This window comes from Phasianus colchicus, chromosome 29, assembly GCF_987193195.1.
Source record: "Phasianus colchicus chromosome 29, bPhaCol1.hap1.1, whole genome shotgun sequence".
Taxonomy (NCBI): Eukaryota; Metazoa; Chordata; class Aves; order Galliformes; family Phasianidae; genus Phasianus; species Phasianus colchicus.
Window position 1 is genome coordinate 724,364 of NC_143464.1, and position 20,485 is coordinate 744,848.

The following is a 20,485-nucleotide window of genomic DNA, read 5'->3' on the forward strand; positions in this document are numbered from 1 at the left end:
AGGAGTTTGTGGTTCTCTGTCACAGTATCACAGTTGATGGATGGTGGTGGAGAAAGCGTTTCTGCAGCTCTTAATCCATAGCACTGAAAGCACAAATCAGGATGTTTGATTTTTTCTTTTTTCCAAACTCCCACGGTGTGAGTCCTGAAATGAGCTCGTACTACAGGGTGAAAAGTTTTCAGTTAAAAATATTTTTATATAATTATTCTCTTTTTTCTTCTTTTTTTCTTTTTTCTGCCCCAGTATGATTTTTTACTTCTGTCAGTGTAAACTGTCCAGATGATACTCTGTGCCCCAGCAGGTGCTTTACTCCTGTAGGATTACAAATGGAAAAGGGGCACCTGGGGCTGTGCCCCGGGCTCGGCTGTGTGCTTGAAACGCCACCCAAAAGAAGCTGGTTGCCTCCATGAATCTTCGTGCTTTCTGTCTCACAGGATGTCTTTGGGTAATTAGTGTGAGCCGTTATAAAAGCTAGGTTTACTCTTTCTTGGTGAATGCTGAATCCTAGAGTAGCATTTTGCAAGAGAGTTGGGCACCGTATTGCTTTATTTTGTGTGTTGGAGCTCTCTCTGGGACACAGAGCAGGTATACCCAATGCACAGCTCCGCACAGCCAGCAGTGCAGCCCAGCCCCGGCCCCACACAGTGCTCTGAACAGCAAAGAATGTGCAGCCATGCTTTCTCTTTGGATAAAGGAACTTGAAAACCGATTTCAATTTTCCAAAAAAATCATCACTTTATGTTGGTGACACCATTTTAATTGGTACAAATGCATTACCTGCCCGTTTCCAAATGGAATGCATAGAGTTCCAATCAGATATTCGACTCCAAAATCTAATCATGTCTCCTGACTGGACTTCTGTCAGACCTCTTTTAACAGACAGAAATATTCCTCACTTTGCAGTCAAGCCTAATTCACGTCGTCGCTTTTTGGCAGTAAGCACACTTGTGAACAATTGCAAAGAATGAAGCATGGGAAGAGTAAAATTTCATCAACAATCACAACAAACACATTAAGACCTCATGAAAAATTGCAACCATTGACATCAAACGAGGCATTGATGCATTATATATGCATCAATAATAAGGTCAAATATGCCACCAGTTTTACTGGTGCTCTTGAACATTTTTAGCGAGGACATAGACAGTGGGATTGAGTGTATCCTCAGCTGATGACACCAAGCTGAGGGGTGCAGTTGGCACAATAGAAGGCAGAGACGCTATCCAGAGGGACCTGGACACACGTGAAATAGAAGGCACGTGAGCATCTTGTGAGGTTTAACAAGGCCAAGTGCAAGGTGTTGCAATTGGGTTGAGGCAGTCGCAGATGCGGGTAGAGACTGGGAGGAGAACACATAGAGAGAAGCCCTGTGGAGAAGGACATAACGGGTCATAATGGCCAAAAAGCTGGAGATGAGCCAGCAGTGCGTGCCTGGAGCCCGGAAGGCCTGAGAAAGGTGTCCAGCAGGGCAGGGCGGTGATTGTCCCTCTCTACTGTGCCCTTGCGAGGCCCCATCTGAAGTACTGCGCCCAAGCCTGGGGTGCCAAGCACAGGAGAGATGTGGAGCGGTGGGAGGGGGTCCAGAGGACGGCCACAAAGACGAGACAAGGACTGGAGCACCTCACCTAAGAGGGCAGGTTTGAGGGAGTTGGGTTAACTTAGCTTTCAAAACAGAAGGCTTTGGGGAGACCTCGTTGCAGCCTTCTAGTACTTTTAAGGCTCCTGCCAAGCTGGAGGAGGACTGACTTTTTCTTGCGGTCTGATAGTAATAGGACAAGGGGGAATGGCATTAAACTAAAAGAGGATAGAGAGAGATGAGGTGTTAGAAAGAAACTGTTTACTCAGCAAGTGGCGAGGCACTTGCGAAGTTCCGCCCTGAGGGGTTCTGGATGCCCCACTGCTGGAGTCATTTGAGGCCAGGTTGGATGGGATCCTGGGCATCCTGATCTGGTGGTGCACGAACCTACTCACGGCAAGGGGGTTAGAACTGGATGATATTTAAGGGCCCCTCCAACCTAAGCCATTCTGCTGGGGAGAAGACAACCCTGTGGTTGAGGTCTGAACTCTGCCCACCCCAGGAAAAGACAAGAAGAGTGAAGCTGATGTGGATGAATGTGGGATTTATTGTCTTGGCTGATGTTGACCAAGTTGAACAAGCTGATGTAAATGAGCGTGGGATTTGTGGTCTTGGCTGATGTTGACCAAGTTGAGCAGGTGTCATTGGCACACGGCTGCTCCTGTGCAGACTGAGGGTCTGGCTGTGGGGATTGTGGTTCTGCAGATGGACCGGGGAGCAGCTTTGTGCTTTGTGCCCAGGCTGGCCGCCGCTGTTGGGACCGGCTGCCGCGGCGTGCTCGGGTCTGTGTGGGAAGTCGCAGCCCGACATCCCGCTGCGGAAGGGCTTCATGTGTGGGCCCTCCCCTGCTGCCTGGAGGGTCTTCTGTGTCCTGGCAGCGGGGAACCCCTCGAAGGCCTCGATGTCACTGGGGTGGCTGAGCAGAGCGTGCTGCTCTGTGCAGCTTGGCGTGGCTTTTGTCTGCTGCCACGGCTTCTTCTGGGCCGGCTCTGGGAACGTGAGGCCCGATCTTGAAGTGGGGAGCGGCTTCGTGCCCGGCCCGTCCCCTGCTGCCTGGGACTCCTTCCGGGCGCAGCCACTGGGGAATCGCTGGAGGGCCGCGATGCCCTCTGTTGGGTGGACCTGCGGGAGATGCTGTTGGTGCGTGGGGCTGTTGCACGGCCGCTTCCGCGGTGTCCTTGGCGCCGCAGAGATGCCTCCTGATCCTCAGGGAGGCGTGGGCGGATTGCCCTCTGCCGTCTCCCAGGCCCACTGGGCAGGTGGCTGTTCTCAGGCAGCTGGGATCTATGTGATGCTGCCTGGCTGCTGGGGCCGGAGCTGATGTTCTCCGGTCCCTGGGAGCCACAGGGAGGCTCCAGAGCCCCTTGGCTGGAAGTTCTGGGGCCGGTGTGCTCCATGTTGGTGCTGGGTCCGGCACGCTCCGTGTTGCTGCTGGAGGCTGTAAAGGAAAGCAGGAAGGTCATTGGGATGAAGCTGCAGGCTTGAGTCGGAACGGGCTGCCCTCCTTCCTGGGGCAGAGAGAGCCTGGCAGGGCCACCCTGAGCAGCACCCACTGCCAGGCGTTGCCCGGCCCCTGCCTAGGGAACCACAACTGTTTGCATCTTACCGGTGCCCATGCCAGCACAGCTGTCACACTCCCAGCTGTTAACTCTGTTGCTCAGGTAGGAGCATCGTCGGTGGGTCCCTTCTGCAGCACAGGAGCTGCAGAGGAGCAGCTGCCAGGGCCTGGGGAAGCAAACGGATTGTGGCTGTGAGGACAAAGTGAGCCAAGCCAGGCAGTGGCCGGCACATCTGCGGTGCTCAGCCCTGGTTCCCCATCGTGTGCTGAGGCTGAGATCCCCTGCAGAAGCCCGGAGGGCTGCCGAGGTAACTCACCCATCCGCCTCTTCCTGCTCCCTGCCTCCTGGGTAAAGGCACTTGCTGACATCGCAGCGCCCGTGCCTCTGTAGAAGCGATGGGTAGGTGTTATCATCCCACCAAGACGGTCTCCTACAGGAGAAGGGAGGGAATGTGATGAGCCCCCGGTTCCCTGCCATGTGTGATCCAGGGTATCCCTGTTCATCCAAGGCAACCCCATTTCCAGCTTCTCTGTGAAGCTGAGGCCTGTGCTGGTGAGACAGCAAAGGGCCAGGCCTGCAAGGACAGTCCCTGGGCAGGCCCAGCACTCGCGCCTTCCCATCTGCAGAGCTGATGGGGAGAAGGACACCAACCTGACTGGGATTTGGATCCCCAGAGTGGACATTTCTGCACGGAATTGCTCCGTGTCTTGACAAATGGGGCACTGGAAGCACATGGTGCCGGCATTCATGGCCTGCCCCTGCATGAGAAGCAAAAGCAGCGTGAGCGTGAGCGGGGCCTGGTGCTGCTGAGCACTGGCCGTGGCCACAGGGTGAGGGGAGGGCTCCTACCTGGACGCAGCTGCGGTGGAACCAGGTGTGCTTGCACACTGGGCACCTCAGGGTCTGGTAGGACGTGCTGTCCTCCAGGGGCTCCAGACAGATGATGCAGTCGGTGCCTTGGGATGGAGCTGCCTCCGCTGCCTGTCGCGGGCGGTGCTTGCAGCAGAAGGACCTGAGGGAAGATGCAAGGGATGGGCATGGTGAGAAGCACTGCAAGGAGGGCAGAGCAGCAGGCAGGAGCCCCAGGCCCCGGCTCTGGCAGGCTGCTGGGAGCTGTCGCTGCAGGTTCCTTCCTGGCTTGGCTGCTGTTGACAGCCCTTACCTGTGCTGCCCAAAGAACTGGGTGACACATTCGCCGTCCACGGCGCAGGGCAGGTGGAAGCTGCGTGCACAGCCTCTCTCTGCGCAGCTGATGGCGGCTCCTCTCTCGCCACAAACAAAGCATTGCTGAAAAGAACAGGGCAGCCCCGATCAGCAGCAGGCTCGGGGCCTCCACGACTGGCCCCACACCTCTGGGAAGGGCACAGGCTGAGGAAGCTGCTGGATCCCACTCTGCAGAGCCGCCTGGCAGAGAAGGCTCGTCTGCTATGGCAGGACTTTGCCCTGGAGCCCACTGGAAGGGCTGCCATTGCTTTCTTTGGGTGCAGACTAAGTTGGTGTGAGCCTCTCCTGGCACAAAGCTCACCGCTCCATTCAGGGCCTCACCTTCTGGTCCGCCTGCTTGATTCTGCATCTGATGGTACCAACGGGGAGGCCCAGAGTTTCCTCCCAGGGGTCGCTTTCTTCAAAGACTATGTTGGCAAAAAGCTGTGGGAGAGGAAAGAGCAGAGCAGGATCTCGTTAGGACAGAAAGGAAGGGAGCATCCCAGGCAGGGAGCTGGCAGGAGCCCTTGAGGGTTGGAACTCACCAAGCAGAACTCATGCACGCAAAGGTCACTCTCGGCAAAGGTGCGCCCGCAGATGTTCGGGTCGACATCCGCCCGGCGACACAGCATGCACACTGGAGAGGAGAGAGCAAAGGCGAGCAGCAGTGAGCACCTTGCGGGGCCAGGTGTCCCTGAGGGCGGTCCCCAGGGCCGTGCTCTTTGCTTGCCATGCTGGCCGAGGGGCAACGCTGGAGGAGGGGGCATTGCAGGCCCAACGGTGGCAGCGGGCAGCCACAGCCCAGGCTGGGCCCCTTGCCGAGGAGCAGAGGAGCGGTGCCCAGCGGCAGCTGGGGGGCCCCTGCCTGCCCCTTCCTTCCCTCTCAGCCGCTGGCAGACCCCCAGCACCCCTCTGCCTGGCGACGGGGCGCTGCGTGCAGGGATCCTTTGCTCTCACCTCGCTCCCTGGAGTCGGGGGCCTTCCGCTTCCTATTGGACATGTTGCGCATCGACAGTGAGCACTTGGAGAGTCCCTGCTCTCTCTGCACCTCACCAGGCCACACTGACGCACGCTCTGAGCCTGGCAGCCTTTGCTCTGCTCCCAACCCCACGGGTCACAATGGCCACTCCCCGCCACCACTGTGACATCACGGTTACCAAACCAGGACGGAATGCATCCCAAGCAAGATGGCGGCAGCCCTGGGCAACCTGTTCCAGGGCGTCCCCACCCTCAGAATCCACAATTGCCTCCCAACAGCCGATCTGTATCTCCCCTCTCTTTTCAATATTACGCATCACCTCCAGAAGAGCTGGTTCCCTCAGGCACACCTTTCCCCACGGTGGACCGCTTGCCTGGGTAACATACCAGATCTTCTTTGAAGGGATTCCTTTCCCTCTCGGCCCTTACAGAGAGTCACCTCCATAAGGTGAAGGCTTGTATCTCATTTCCAAGGGCTTTGTCAATGCCCCCTTCCCGTGAAAGGGACCCCAGATGCCTGCCTTTGCTGCCCACTAAGTCCAGGCTTGTGGCCGGCCCCATTCTCCCAGTGTCAGAGTGCTCCCCTGCATGACAGCTGAAGTCTTTTCACATACCTCTCAGCTCACTTGTGCTCAGGAGACAAATGGTTCTCATCTCCTTTATGAGTTCTGCCTCTTCCTCCTGCTGTTCTTGTCGTGGCCCGGCTTCATTCTCATCCTCTTCTTCTATCCCCGTCTTACAATGTATTTCCGTTCTTACTAAAGGAACTGATTTTCACAGCCTAATTTTGGTCTTTTTAATAAGGGCTACGGATACTGGCACAGTTGGGTTCTCTGGTTGAACTACATGGGCTGTCACAAAGTCGGGAGCTGGCGCAGGGCCTTTCTCATGCCTTGGAGCAGATGCGGGCCCCGTCGCAGTGGGCCAAACAATTATGAGATCCCCCGCTCGTGCGTTTCTTCTCCAGACTGAAGAGTCCTAGGTCTCTCAGCCTTTTCTCGTGAGGAAGATGCTCCAGGCCCCTCATCATCTCTGTGGTCGTCAGCCCGTTCTCAGTCTGTCTCACTGCCCACTCATCGGTGCCATGCCCTTTCAGATGACTGGTGCGAAGCTGGCTATCCCCCAGCGTCCAGGCAGCTCTCCTGTTCTCCAAGGCCTCTCAAAGATCATAGAGAGCAGTTCAGCAATTACCTCCACCAGCTCTCTCAGCACACGTGGGTGCAACCCAACGGGGCCCATGAATTTGTGAGCACTGATTTTGCCTGCACGCTCCCTGTTCAGATCCTCCTCAAGCAAGAGGAAGTTTTTAGTTCCCCAGACTCTCTCTCTTACCTCCAGGGCCTGCGAAACAGAAAGAAACAATGGGGTAATTATAACTCCCTCTGGAGCTTAGACACCTCCCCAGGCTTTGCCATCACATCTAGCACCTGACTGGAAAGCAGCAAAAAGGTTGTAGTTAGGCACAATGGCTGCAGAGCATAAACAGCTGTAGAAGAAATAGGTGTGGGCAGATGGATGTGGGATCCACCCTCCCAGGTGCTCTCCCACCAGGTTCTATTTGGACACCGATTTGCAGCACCTCAGCTCTGTGCCCAGGCTGGCCGCCGCTGTTGGGACCGGCTGCCGCGGCGTGCTCGGGTCTGTGTGGGAAGTCGCAACCTGACATCCCGCTGCGGAAGGGCTTCATGTGTGAGCTCTCCCTTGCTGCCTGGACGGTCTTCTGTGCTCCGGCAGTGGGGAACCCTCGAGGGCCTCGATGTCACTGGGGTGGCTGAGCAGTCCTTAATTCCCCAGACTCTCTCTTACCGCCAGGGCCTGGGATTTTGGGGGTGCAATCTTAGTAGCAATGACGGACGCAAAGAAGGCATTCTGTGTCTCTGCCTTCTCTTCGTCCCCTGTTACCAGGGCACCCGCCTCATTCAGTGGCAGACCCACATTTGTTCTAGTCTTAGTTTTACTACCAACATTCTTACAAAAGCCTTTGTTGTTATCCTCGACCGCCTTTGCCGGATTTAATCCCAAGGGTGCTGTAGCCCTCCTCATTGCATCCTTGCAGGCCTTGACAACGCTCATATATTCTTTCCAAGTAGAAATGGAATGGCCCTTCTACCACGTGCTGTGTACGCTCCTCTTCCCTTTGAGTTTATCCATGAGCTCCTTGCTTATCCAGCAGTTCTCCTGCCACTTTTCCCCGGTTCCTTGCTCTCAGGAAGGGGTGCATCCATCTTGAGCTTGGAGGAAGCGGTGTTTAAGTGTCAAGCAGCTCTCTTGGGCCTACTTGCCTTCCAAAGCTCTAGTCCATGCAGGCCCTTGCAGAGGTCCAGTTTTGCTCTCCCGAAGTCCAGGGTTACAATCCTACTGTGGAGTTGGCAATGCCTTTTATGCCATATGATGGGCCCTTCCAATTGGCTCTGGAGCAGTTTCCAGATGGGGTGGAGTGTATCTGGTGTCATATACCATACCAGTATCTGGTGCGCATGCCATACCAGTCATGTTTCTCCCATTGCACGGTGGTTGTTGGTGGAACGGGGCGGGGGGTGGGGGGGAGTAGAACCGAGACCGCCTTAAGCAAGACCAAGACAACAAACTCCTGACTTCTCCATTGTGCTTATGCACAACATGTTTGTTCTGCACTTTTCACAAGAGCATGGCAGTACAGTTTTTGTTCTGAGGCATTCGGGAGATTGTTACCATTTTGTTTTGCACAGTTTGCACAGAAATTTTTGTGCATTTGGACTGTGTGCTGTATGTGCAACTGTATCTGATTTTCTCTTAGAATGACTTCTACTTTAAAAATCATTAGGAAATTTTACCTTTTGAGAAAGATTTTTTTTTGGTGATAGCTTCTAGAATTGTCCCGGGACTTGATGGTACACCAACTAGTTGATAGTCTCCAGGCTCATCCTAACCCTTCTCTTCCCCTCCTGATGAAAATAGGTTCGGTATCTTTCTGGTCAGCTGGTATGAACCCCGCTGCACATTCTCTCTTTAAGAAGGGAGTGTAAGAATCTCGAAACTCCTGACAGCTTGAAGACCCGAGGATGCTGTTCATCTCCACCTTCTGTTGCCTTGTTCTTTGTGCAAACATCACCCGAGCTCTTCTTTCACCCTTCTCCATCTCCAGCCCCTTGTTGCTTTTCAACACTTTTCACTGGGCTTGGGCACCGTTGCTCTCCATGTGAGCTTGTGGCAGAGCTGGTCAGTGAAATGATTTGGAAAAATGATCAAACACGTCCCAGTCTGCATGGGCTTCATGATGCATTTATGGATTATGGACATTTATAAAGGTAAAACCTATATGAATATGCAGCTGGTGAAAAGAAGTTATATTAAAGTCGGTGAAGGATCAGACGCTCTGTATGCATGTATATGCACACATTTATGTCTCACTCTCAATACTTTGTAGGCGTGTGAAGGAAGTGACATGTTTCTTTTTGGCTCAGACTGTGACAACGCCATACAGAACTGTAACACTGTGAATTCTTGCCCTCTTTCTGTCTGGTTCACAGATGGGCCTGTAGCTAACTGGAGACAGGAGACACAGCTGTAACAGCCTTGTGAAGGCATCAGAGCAAACACAGTACTGTCACACGCTTGTGAAAGGTGCAGAAGAAACACAGGTTGTACCAAGTACAGTGGAGAAGCCAGGAGTCGGTCGTCTGGCTGAAGGCGGTCTCGGGTCCCCCCCACAACCACGGCCCTCCACAACCACCATGCACAGGGAGCAGCATGGGGTTACGGCATACGCACGGTGTGTGGCACCGTGCAGCAGCTCCTGGCCCGACCGGAGCCAAAGAAGGACAAATTCGGGGACGTGGCACAGAACCATTCCCAATCCACATCCGGCAGAACAACCCCCTTCTCCAGATACGGGCCTGGCTACGTGCCAGCGATGTCACCACGCTTTTCTTCATCCTTCTGCCTTCCGGGTATCACCACCTTTAGTCGAACTTCTTGTGCGCTCAGTAATGACAAATGCCAACCACTCTGGCAGAGCTCAGGGGTAGACGAGCCTGAACGCAGTTTGAATGAACGCCTTCACTCGAGAAGAGCCAAGCCCCGCCCCGTTCCCCGAGGCTCACTCCGGTCCCATTGGCGGTACCCACGCTCCGCGCCGCTCTTTTCTCGGTCTCTGCTGCCACCGCGTGACCGGAGCGCGGAACTGCAGTCGGGACCGCCGCGGCGGCGGTTTTAGGGGCGTTTTAGGGGTTTTAGTCCGACGAACTCTGGGAGCACTCTGGGCGCTCTGGGCCCCCCCGGGGCCCGCACGGTCCCGCAGAGCACCACACAGCCGTCCCGGAGCTGCACGACGCGTCGCTCTGCTGTCTCCGCTCTGTACCGCCCGTCCCTGCGGTAATACGAAGAGATCCTCCAGGCACTAATGCCTTCGGAAACCCGGAAGTAGTGACTCTTTGCTCTGACTGCTCTGTGCCGCCAGCCCTCCAACTCTATGGTAATGGGTCCTCCTGGTGGAACTGCGCATGTGCTGAGAAGAGCGGAAGGGGCGTCTCGTTGCTTTAAGGGCGCTGCGCTGCCGGCCCGGCGGGCTGGTGGTGGTTGGAGCTGGCGGCGCTGCTCGGCGCGCGGGCTTGCAGCCGGTCAGCGGGGTTATAACAAACCGGAAGAAGAATATCGAGTCATCTGTATCTCTATATCTCATCTCATTTTCTGCTCCAAAACTGACCAAAGTGTCAAAATGGTTTCCAGCTCCAAGAGGGAAATGGTTGCAAGTTCCAAGAGGGGAGATGTAGGTTGGATATAGGGACAAAATCTTCTGCAGAGAGGTGGTGAGGCACTGGCACAGGTTGCACGGAGGTGCGGTGGGTGCTGCGTCCCTGGAGACCTGACCCAGCTGTGGTGTCCCTGTGCGCTGCAGGGGAATTGGTCCAGATGGCCCTCAGAGGTCCCTTCTAACTCTGAGGAGTTTGTGGTTCTCTGTCACAGTATCACAGTTGATGGATGGTGGTGGAGAAAGCGTTTCTGCAGCTCTTAATCCATAGCACTGAAAGCACAAATCAGGATGTTTGATTTTTTCTTTTTTCCAAACTCCCACGGTGTGAGTCCTGAAATGAGCTCGTACTACAGGGTGAAAAGTTTTCAGTTAAAAATATTTTTATATAATTATTCTCTTTTTTCTTCTTTTTTTCTTTTTTCTGCCCCAGTATGATTTTTTACTTCTGTCAGTGTAAACTGTCCAGATGATACTCTGTGCCCCAGCAGGTGCTTTACTCCTGTAGGATTACAAATGGAAAAGGGGCACCTGGGGCTGTGCCCCGGGCTCGGCTGTGTGCTTGAAACGCCACCCAAAAGAAGCTGGTTGCCTCCATGAATCTTCGTGCTTTCTGTCTCACAGGATGTCTTTGGGTAATTAGTGTGAGCCGTTATAAAAGCTAGGTTTACTCTTTCTTGGTGAATGCTGAATCCTAGAGTAGCATTTTGCAAGAGAGTTGGGCACCGTATTGCTTTATTTTGTGTGTTGGAGCTCTCTCTGGGACACAGAGCAGGTATACCCAATGCACAGCTCCGCACAGCCAGCAGTGCAGCCCAGCCCCGGCCCCACACAGTGCTCTGAACAGCAAAGAATGTGCAGCCATGCTTTCTCTTTGGATAAAGGAACTTGAAAACCGATTTCAATTTTCCAAAAAAATCATCACTTTATGTTGGTGACACCATTTTAATTGGTACAAATGCATTACCTGCCCGTTTCCAAATGGAATGCATAGAGTTCCAATCAGATATTCGACTCCAAAATCTAATCATGTCTCCTGACTGGACTTCTGTCAGACCTCTTTTAACAGACAGAAATATTCCTCACTTTGCAGTCAAGCCTAATTCACGTCGTCGCTTTTTGGCAGTAAGCACACTTGTGAACAATTGCAAAGAATGAAGCATGGGAAGAGTAAAATTTCATCAACAATCACAACAAACACATTAAGACCTCATGAAAAATTGCAACCATTGACATCAAACGAGGCATTGATGCATTATATATGCATCAATAATAAGGTCAAATATGCCACCAGTTTTACTGGTGCTCTTGAACATTTTTAGCGAGGACATAGACAGTGGGATTGAGTGTATCCTCAGCTGATGACACCAAGCTGAGGGGTGCAGTTGGCACAATAGAAGGCAGAGACGCTATCCAGAGGGACCTGGACACACGTGAAATAGAAGGCACGTGAGCATCTTGTGAGGTTTAACAAGGCCAAGTGCAAGGTGTTGCAATTGGGTTGAGGCAGTCGCAGATGCGGGTAGAGACTGGGAGGAGAACACATAGAGAGAAGCCCTGTGGAGAAGGACATAACGGGTCATAATGGCCAAAAAGCTGGAGATGAGCCAGCAGTGCGTGCCTGGAGCCCGGAAGGCCTGAGAAAGGTGTCCAGCAGGGCAGGGCGGTGATTGTCCCTCTCTACTGTGCCCTTGCGAGGCCCCATCTGAAGTACTGCGCCCAAGCCTGGGGTGCCAAGCACAGGAGAGATGTGGAGCGGTGGGAGGGGGTCCAGAGGACGGCCACAAAGACGAGACAAGGACTGGAGCACCTCACCTAAGAGGGCAGGTTTGAGGGAGTTGGGTTAACTTAGCTTTCAAAACAGAAGGCTTTGGGGAGACCTCGTTGCAGCCTTCTAGTACTTTTAAGGCTCCTGCCAAGCTGGAGGAGGACTGACTTTTTCTTGCGGTCTGATAGTAATAGGACAAGGGGGAATGGCATTAAACTAAAAGAGGATAGAGAGAGATGAGGTGTTAGAAAGAAACTGTTTACTCAGCAAGTGGCGAGGCACTTGCGAAGTTCCGCCCTGAGGGGTTCTGGATGCCCCACTGCTGGAGTCATTTGAGGCCAGGTTGGATGGGATCCTGGGCATCCTGATCTGGTGGTGCACGAACCTACTCACGGCAAGGGGGTTAGAACTGGATGATATTTAAGGGCCCCTCCAACCTAAGCCATTCTGCTGGGGAGAAGACAACCCTGTGGTTGAGGTCTGAACTCTGCCCACCCCAGGAAAAGACAAGAAGAGTGAAGCTGATGTGGATGAATGTGGGATTTATTGTCTTGGCTGATGTTGACCAAGTTGAACAAGCTGATGTAAATGAGCGTGGGATTTGTGGTCTTGGCTGATGTTGACCAAGTTGAGCAGGTGTCATTGGCACACGGCTGCTCCTGTGCAGACTGAGGGTCTGGCTGTGGGGATTGTGGTTCTGCAGATGGACCGGGGAGCAGCTTTGTGCTTTGTGCCCAGGCTGGCCGCCGCTGTTGGGACCGGCTGCCGCGGCGTGCTCGGGTCTGTGTGGGAAGTCGCAGCCCGACATCCCGCTGCGGAAGGGCTTCATGTGTGGGCCCTCCCCTGCTGCCTGGAGGGTCTTCTGTGTCCTGGCAGCGGGGAACCCCTCGAAGGCCTCGATGTCACTGGGGTGGCTGAGCAGAGCGTGCTGCTCTGTGCAGCTTGGCGTGGCTTTTGTCTGCTGCCACGGCTTCTTCTGGGCCGGCTCTGGGAACGTGAGGCCCGATCTTGAAGTGGGGAGCGGCTTCGTGCCCGGCCCGTCCCCTGCTGCCTGGGACTCCTTCCGGGCGCAGCCACTGGGGAATCGCTGGAGGGCCGCGATGCCCTCTGTTGGGTGGACCTGCGGGAGATGCTGTTGGTGCGTGGGGCTGTTGCACGGCCGCTTCCGCGGTGTCCTTGGCGCCGCAGAGATGCCTCCTGATCCTCAGGGAGGCGTGGGCGGATTGCCCTCTGCCGTCTCCCAGGCCCACTGGGCAGGTGGCTGTTCTCAGGCAGCTGGGATCTATGTGATGCTGCCTGGCTGCTGGGGCCGGAGCTGATGTTCTCCGGTCCCTGGGAGCCACAGGGAGGCTCCAGAGCCCCTTGGCTGGAAGTTCTGGGGCCGGTGTGCTCCATGTTGGTGCTGGGTCCGGCACGCTCCGTGTTGCTGCTGGAGGCTGTAAAGGAAAGCAGGAAGGTCATTGGGATGAAGCTGCAGGCTTGAGTCGGAACGGGCTGCCCTCCTTCCTGGGGCAGAGAGAGCCTGGCAGGGCCACCCTGAGCAGCACCCACTGCCAGGCGTTGCCCGGCCCCTGCCTAGGGAACCACAACTGTTTGCATCTTACCGGTGCCCATGCCAGCACAGCTGTCACACTCCCAGCTGTTAACTCTGTTGCTCAGGTAGGAGCATCGTCGGTGGGTCCCTTCTGCAGCACAGGAGCTGCAGAGGAGCAGCTGCCAGGGCCTGGGGAAGCAAACGGATTGTGGCTGTGAGGACAAAGTGAGCCAAGCCAGGCAGTGGCCGGCACATCTGCGGTGCTCAGCCCTGGTTCCCCATCGTGTGCTGAGGCTGAGATCCCCTGCAGAAGCCCGGAGGGCTGCCGAGGTAACTCACCCATCCGCCTCTTCCTGCTCCCTGCCTCCTGGGTAAAGGCACTTGCTGACATCGCAGCGCCCGTGCCTCTGTAGAAGCGATGGGTAGGTGTTATCATCCCACCAAGACGGTCTCCTACAGGAGAAGGGAGGGAATGTGATGAGCCCCCGGTTCCCTGCCATGTGTGATCCAGGGTATCCCTGTTCATCCAAGGCAACCCCATTTCCAGCTTCTCTGTGAAGCTGAGGCCTGTGCTGGTGAGACAGCAAAGGGCCAGGCCTGCAAGGACAGTCCCTGGGCAGGCCCAGCACTCGCGCCTTCCCATCTGCAGAGCTGATGGGGAGAAGGACACCAACCTGACTGGGATTTGGATCCCCAGAGTGGACATTTCTGCACGGAATTGCTCCGTGTCTTGACAAATGGGGCACTGGAAGCACATGGTGCCGGCATTCATGGCCTGCCCCTGCATGAGAAGCAAAAGCAGCGTGAGCGTGAGCGGGGCCTGGTGCTGCTGAGCACTGGCCGTGGCCACAGGGTGAGGGGAGGGCTCCTACCTGGACGCAGCTGCGGTGGAACCAGGTGTGCTTGCACACTGGGCACCTCAGGGTCTGGTAGGACGTGCTGTCCTCCAGGGGCTCCAGACAGATGATGCAGTCGGTGCCTTGGGACGGAGCTGCCTCCGCTGCCTGTCGCGGGCGGTGCTTGCAGCAGAAGGACCTGAGGGAAGATGCAAGGGATGGGCATGGTGAGAAGCACTGCGAGGAGGGCAGAGCAGCAGGCAGGAGCCCCAGGCCCCGGCTCTGCAGGCTGCTGGGAGCTGTCGCTGCAGGTTCCTCCCTGGCTTGGCTGCTGTTGACAGCCCTTACCTGTGCTGCCCAAAGAACTGGGTGACACATTCGCCGTCCACGGCGCAGGGCAGGTGGAAGCTGCGTGCACAGCCTCTCTCTGCGCAGCTGATGGCGGCTCCTCTCTCGCCACAAACAAAGCATTGCTGAAAAGAACAGGGCAGCCCCGATCAGCAGCAGGCTCGGGGCCTCCACGACTGGCCCCACACCTCTGGGAAGGGCACAGGCTGAGGAAGCTGCTGGATCCCACTCTGCAGAGCCGCCTGGCAGAGAAGGCTCGTCTGCTATGGCAGGACTTTGCCCTGGAGCCCACTGGAAGGGCTGCCATTGCTTTCTTTGGGTGCAGACTAAGTTGGTGTGAGCCTCTCCTGGCACAAAGCTCACCGCTCCATTCAGGGCCTCACCTTCTGGTCCGCCTGCTTGATTCTGCATCTGATGGTACCAACGGGGAGGCCCAGAGTTTCCTCCCAGGGGTCGCTTTCTTCAAAGACTATGTTGGCAAAAAGCTGTGGGAGAGGAAAGAGCAGAGCAGGATCTCGTTAGGACAGAAAGGAAGGGAGCATCCCAGGCAGGGAGCTGGCAGGAGCCCTTGAGGGTTGGAACTCACCAAGCAGAACTCATGCACGCAAAGGTCACTCTCGGCAAAGGTGCGCCCGCAGATGTTCGGGTCGACATCCGCCCGGCGACACAGCATGCACACTGGAGAGGAGAGAGCAAAGGCGAGCAGCAGTGAGCACCTTGCGGGGCCAGGTGTCCCTGAGGGCGGTCCCCAGGGCCGTGCTCTTTGCTTGCCATGCTGGCCGAGGGGCAACGCTGGAGGAGGGGGCATTGCAGGCCCAACGGTGGCAGCGGGCAGCCACAGCCCAGGCTGGGCCCCTTGCCGAGGAGCAGAGGAGCGGTGCCCAGCGGCAGCTGGGGGGCCCCTGCCTGCCCCTTCCTTCCCTCTCAGCCGCTGGCAGACCCCCAGCACCCCTCTGCCTGGCGACGGGGCGCTGCGTGCAGGGATCCTTTGCTCTCACCTCGCTCCCTGGAGTCGGGGGCCTTCCGCTTCCTATTGGACATGTTGCGCATCGACAGTGAGCACTTGGAGAGTCCCTGCTCTCTCTGCACCTCACCAGGCCACACTGACGCACGCTCTGAGCCTGGCAGCCTTTGCTCTGCTCCCAACCCCACGGGTCACAATGGCCACTCCCCGCCACCACTGTGACATCACGGTTACCAAACCAGGACGGAATGCATCCCAGGCTCCCAAGCAAGATGGCGGCAGCCCTGGGCAACCTGTTCCAGGGCGTCCCCACCCTCAGAATCCACAATTGCCTCCCAACAGCCGATCTGTATCTCCCCTCTCTTTTCAATATTACGCATCACCTCCAGAAGAGCTGGTTCCCTCAGGCACACCTTTCCCCACGGTGGACCGCTTGCCTGGGTAACATACCAGATCTTCTTTGAAGGGATTCCTTTCCCTCTCGGCCCTTACAGAGAGTCACCTCCATAAGGTGAAGGCTTGTATCTCATTTCCAAGGGCTTTGTCAATGCCCCCTTCCCGTGAAAGGGACCCCAGATGCCTGCCTTTGCTGCCCACTAAGTCCAGGCTTGTGGCCGGCCCCATTCTCCCAGTGTCAGAGTGCTCCCCTGCATGACAGCTGAAGTCTTTTCACATACCTCTCAGCTCACTTGTGCTCAGGAGACAAATGGTTCTCATCTCCTTTATGAGTTCTGCCTCTTCCTCCTGCTGTTCTTGTCGTGGCCCGGCTTCATTCTCATCCTCTTCTTCTATCCCCGTCTTACAATGTATTTCCGTTCTTACTAAAGGAACTGATTTTCACAGCCTAATTTTGGTCTTTTTAATAAGGGCTACGGATACTGGCACAGTTGGGTTCTCTGGTTGAACTACATGGGCTGTCACAAAGTCGGGAGCTGGCGCAGGGCCTTTCTCATGCCTTGGAGCAGATGCGGGCCCCGTCGCAGTGGGCCAAACAATTATGAGATCCCCCGCTCGTGCGTTTCTTCTCCAGACTGAAGAGTCCTAGGTCTCTCAGCCTTTTCTCGTGAGGAAGATGCTCCAGGCCCCTCATCATCTCTGTGGTCGTCAGCCCGTTCTCAGTCTGTCTCACTGCCCACTCATCGGTGCCATGCCCTTTCAGATGACTGGTGCGAAGCTGGCTATCCCCCAGCGTCCAGGCAGCTCTCCTGTTCTCCAAGGCCTCTCAAAGATCATAGAGAGCAGTTCAGCAATTACCTCCACCAGCTCTCTCAGCACACGTGGGTGCAACCCAACGGGGCCCATGAATTTGTGAGCACTGATTTTGCCTGCACGCTCCCTGTTCAGATCCTCCTCAAGCAAGAGGAAGTTTTTAGTTCCCCAGACTCTCTCTCTTACCTCCAGGGCCTGCGAAACAGAAAGAAACAATGGGGTAATTATAACTCCCTCTGGAGCTTAGACACCTCCCCAGGCTTTGCCATCACATCTAGCACCTGACTGGAAAGCAGCAAAAAGGTTGTAGTTAGGCACAATGGCTGCAGAGCATAAACAGCTGTAGAAGAAATAGGTGTGGGCAGATGGATGTGGGATCCACCCTCCCAGGTGCTCTCCCACCAGGTTCTATTTGGACACCGATTTGCAGCACCTCAGCTCTGTGCCCAGGCTGGCCGCCGCTGTTGGGACCGGCTGCCGCGGCGTGCTCGGGTCTGTGTGGGAAGTCGCAACCTGACATCCCGCTGCGGAAGGGCTTCATGTGTGAGCTCTCCCTTGCTGCCTGGACGGTCTTCTGTGCTCCGGCAGTGGGGAACCCTCGAGGGCCTCGATGTCACTGGGGTGGCTGAGCAGTCCTTAATTCCCCAGACTCTCTCTTACCGCCAGGGCCTGGGATTTTGGGGGTGCAATCTTAGTAGCAATGACGGACGCAAAGAAGGCATTCTGTGTCTCTGCCTTCTCTTCGTCCCCTGTTACCAGGGCACCCGCCTCATTCAGTGGCAGACCCACATTTGTTCTAGTCTTAGTTTTACTACCAACATTCTTACAAAAGCCTTTGTTGTTATCCTCGACCGCCTTTGCCGGATTTAATCCCAAGGGTGCTGTAGCCCTCCTCATTGCATCCTTGCAGGCCTTGACAACGCTCATATATTCTTTCCAAGTAGAAATGGAATGGCCCTTCTACCACGTGCTGTGTACGCTCCTCTTCCCTTTGAGTTTATCCATGAGCTCCTTGCTTATCCAGCAGTTCTCCTGCCACTTTTCCCCGGTTCCTTGCTCTCAGGAAGGGGTGCATCCATCTTGAGCTTGGAGGAAGCGGTGTTTAAGTGTCAAGCAGCTCTCTTGGGCCTACTTGCCTTCCAAAGCTCTAGTCCATGCAGGCCCTTGCAGAGGTCCAATTTTGCTCTCCCGAAGTCCAGGGTTACAATCCTACTGTGGAGTTGGCTATGCCTTTTATGCCATATGATGGGCCCTTCCAATTGGCTCTGGAGCAGTTTCCAGATGGGGTGGAGTGTATCTGGTGTCATATACCATACCAGTATCTGGTGCGCATGCCATACCAGTCATGTTTCTCCCATTGCACGGTGGTTGTTGGTGGAACGGGGCGGGGGGTGGGGGGGAGTAGAACCGAGACCGCCTTAAGCAAGACCAAGACAACAAACTCCTGACTTCTCCATTGTGCTTATGCACAACATGTTTGTTCTGCACTTTTCACAAGAGCATGGCAGTACAGTTTTTGTTCTGAGGCATTCGGGAGATTGTTACCATTTTGTTTTGCACAGTTTGCACAGAAATTTTTGTGCATTTGGACTGTGTGCTGTATGTGCAACTGTATCTGATTTTCTCTTAGAATGACTTCTACTTTAAAAATCATTAGGAAATTTTACCTTTTGAGAAAGATTTTTTTTTGGTGATAGCTTCTAGAATTGTCCCGGGACTTGATGGTACACCAACTAGTTGATAGTCTCCAGGCTCATCCTAACCCTTCTCTTCCCCTCCTGATGAAAATAGGTTCGGTATCTTTCTGGTCAGCTGGTATGAACCCCGCTGCACATTCTCTCTTTAAGAAGGGAGTGTAAGAATCTCGAAACTCCTGACAGCTTGAAGACCCGAGGATGCTGTTCATCTCCACCTTCTGTTGCCTTGTTCTTTGTGCAAACATCACCCGAGCTCTTCTTTCACCCTTCTCCATCTCCAGCCCCTTGTTGCTTTTCAACACTTTTCACTGGGCTTGGGCACCGTTGCTCTCCATGTGAGCTTGTGGCAGAGCTGGTCAGTGAAATGATTTGGAAAAATGATCAAACACGTCCCAGTCTGCATGGGCTTCATGATGCATTTATGGATTATGGACATTTATAAAGGTAAAACCTATATGAATATGCAGCTGGTGAAAAGAAGTTATATTAAAGTCGGTGAAGGATCAGACGCTCTGTATGCATGTATATGCACACATTTATGTCTCACTCTCAATACTTTGTAGGCGTGTGAAGGAAGTGACATGTTTCTTTTTGGCTCAGACTGTGACAACGCCATACAGAACTGTAACACTGTGAATTCTTGCCCTCTTTCTGTCTGGTTCACAGATGGGCCTGTAGCTAACTGGAGACAGGAGACACAGCTGTAACAGCCTTGTGAAGGCATCAGAGCAAACACAGTACTGTCACACGCTTGTGAAAGGTGCAGAAGAAACACAGGTTGTACCAAGTACAGTGGAGAAGCCAGGAGTCGGTCGTCTGGCTGAAGGCGGTCTCGGGTCCCCCCCACAACCACGGCCCTCCACAACCACCATGCACAGGGAGCAGCATGGGGTTACGGCATACGCACGGTGTGTGGCACCGTGCAGCAGCTCCTGGCCCGACCGGAGCCAAAGAAGGACAAATTCGGGGACGTGGCACAGAACCATTCCCAATCCACATCCGGCAGAACAACCCCCTTCTCCAGATACGGGCCTGGCTACGTGCCAGCGATGTCACCACGCTTTTCTTCATCCTTCTGCCTTCCGGGTATCACCACCTTTAGTCGAACTTCTTGTGCGCTCAGTAATGACAAATGCCAACCACTCTGGCAGAGCTCAGGGGTAGACGAGCCTGAACGCAGTTTGAATGAACGCCTTCACTCGAGAAGAGCCAAGCCCCGCCCCGTTCCCCGAGGCTCACTCCGGTCCCATTGGCGGTACCCACGCTCCGCGCCGCTCTTTTCTCGGTCTCTGCTGCCACCGCGTGACCGGAGCGCGGAACTGCAGTCGGGACCGCCGCGGCGGCGGTTTTAGGGGCGTTTTAGGGGTTTTAGTCCGACGAACTCTGGGAGCACTCTGGGCGCTCTGGGCCCCCCCGGGGCCCGCACGGTCCCGCAGAGCACCACACAGCCGTCCCGGAGCTGCACGACGCGTCGCTCTGCTGTCTCCGCTCTGTACCGCCCGTCCCTGCGGTAATACGAAGAGATCCTCCAGGCACTAATGCCTTCGGAAACCCGGAAGTAGTGACTCTTTGCTCTGACTGCTCTGTGCCGCCAGCCCTCCAACTCTATGGTAATGGGTCCTCCTGGTGGAACTGCGCATGTGCTGAGAAGAGCGGAAGGGGCGTCTCGTTGCTTTAAGGGCGCTGCGCTGCCGGCCCGGCGGGCTGGTGGTGGTTGGAGCTGGTGGCGCTGCTCGGCGCGCGGGCTTGCAGCCGGTCAGCGGGGTTATAACAAACCGGAAGAAGAATATCGAGTCATCTGTATCTCTATATCTCATCTCATTTTCTGCTCCAAAACTGACCAAAGTGTCAAAATGGTTTCCAGCTCCAAGAGGGAAATGGTTGCAAGTTCCAAGAGGGGAGATGTAGGTTGGATATAGGGACAAAATCTTCTGCAGAGAGGTGGTGAGGCACTGGCACAGGTTGCACGGAGGTGCGGTGGGTGCTGCGTCCCTGGAGACCTGACCCAGCTGTGGTGTCCCTGTGCGCTGCAGGGGAATTGGTCCAGATGGCCCTCAGAGGTCCCTTCTAACTCTGAGGAGTTT

At 55.2% G+C, this 20,485-nt stretch overlaps 2 protein-coding genes across 12 annotated transcripts; both read right to left on the bottom strand.

Annotated features, from left to right (window-relative positions):
* Window positions 1-12: 12 nt before the first annotated feature.
* Window positions 13-10,224, bottom strand: LOC149914435 (E3 ubiquitin-protein ligase PHF7-like). 6 transcript variants are annotated; one of them, XM_090126592.1, is made up of 9 exons: window positions 5,296-10,224; window positions 4,884-4,975; window positions 4,681-4,782; window positions 4,298-4,422; window positions 3,985-4,147; window positions 3,787-3,893; window positions 3,452-3,565; window positions 3,183-3,301; window positions 13-3,014 (listed from the first exon to the last, which is right to left on the bottom strand). In XM_090126592.1, exons 1-9 carry the CDS (start codon window positions 5,345-5,347, stop codon window positions 2,404-2,406), a joined length of 1,485 nt encoding a protein of 494 aa, XP_089982718.1. In that variant the 5' UTR covers window positions 5,348-10,224; the 3' UTR covers window positions 13-2,403. The 6 variants fall into 6 exon arrangements, with proteins under 6 accessions (XP_089982718.1, XP_089982717.1, XP_089982715.1 ...); XM_090126591.1 differs by having other exon boundaries at window positions 4,884-10,224; XM_090126589.1 differs by having other exon boundaries at window positions 3,452-4,147; window positions 5,931-10,224.
* Window positions 10,225-10,247: 23 nt separating this feature from the next.
* LOC149914436 (E3 ubiquitin-protein ligase PHF7-like) lies at window positions 10,248-20,466 on the bottom strand. 6 transcript variants are annotated; one of them, XM_090126599.1, is made up of 9 exons: window positions 15,530-20,466; window positions 15,118-15,209; window positions 14,915-15,016; window positions 14,532-14,656; window positions 14,220-14,382; window positions 14,022-14,128; window positions 13,687-13,800; window positions 13,418-13,536; window positions 10,248-13,249 (listed from the first exon to the last, which is right to left on the bottom strand). In XM_090126599.1, the coding sequence occupies exons 1-9, from the start codon at window positions 15,579-15,581 to the stop codon at window positions 12,639-12,641; spliced, it is 1,485 nt and encodes a 494-aa protein (XP_089982725.1). In that variant the 5' UTR covers window positions 15,582-20,466; the 3' UTR covers window positions 10,248-12,638. The 6 variants fall into 6 exon arrangements, with proteins under 6 accessions (XP_089982725.1, XP_089982723.1, XP_089982721.1 ...); XM_090126597.1 differs by having other exon boundaries at window positions 15,118-20,466; XM_090126595.1 differs by having other exon boundaries at window positions 13,687-14,382; window positions 16,173-20,466.
* Between the last annotated feature and the right edge of the window lie 19 nt (window positions 20,467-20,485).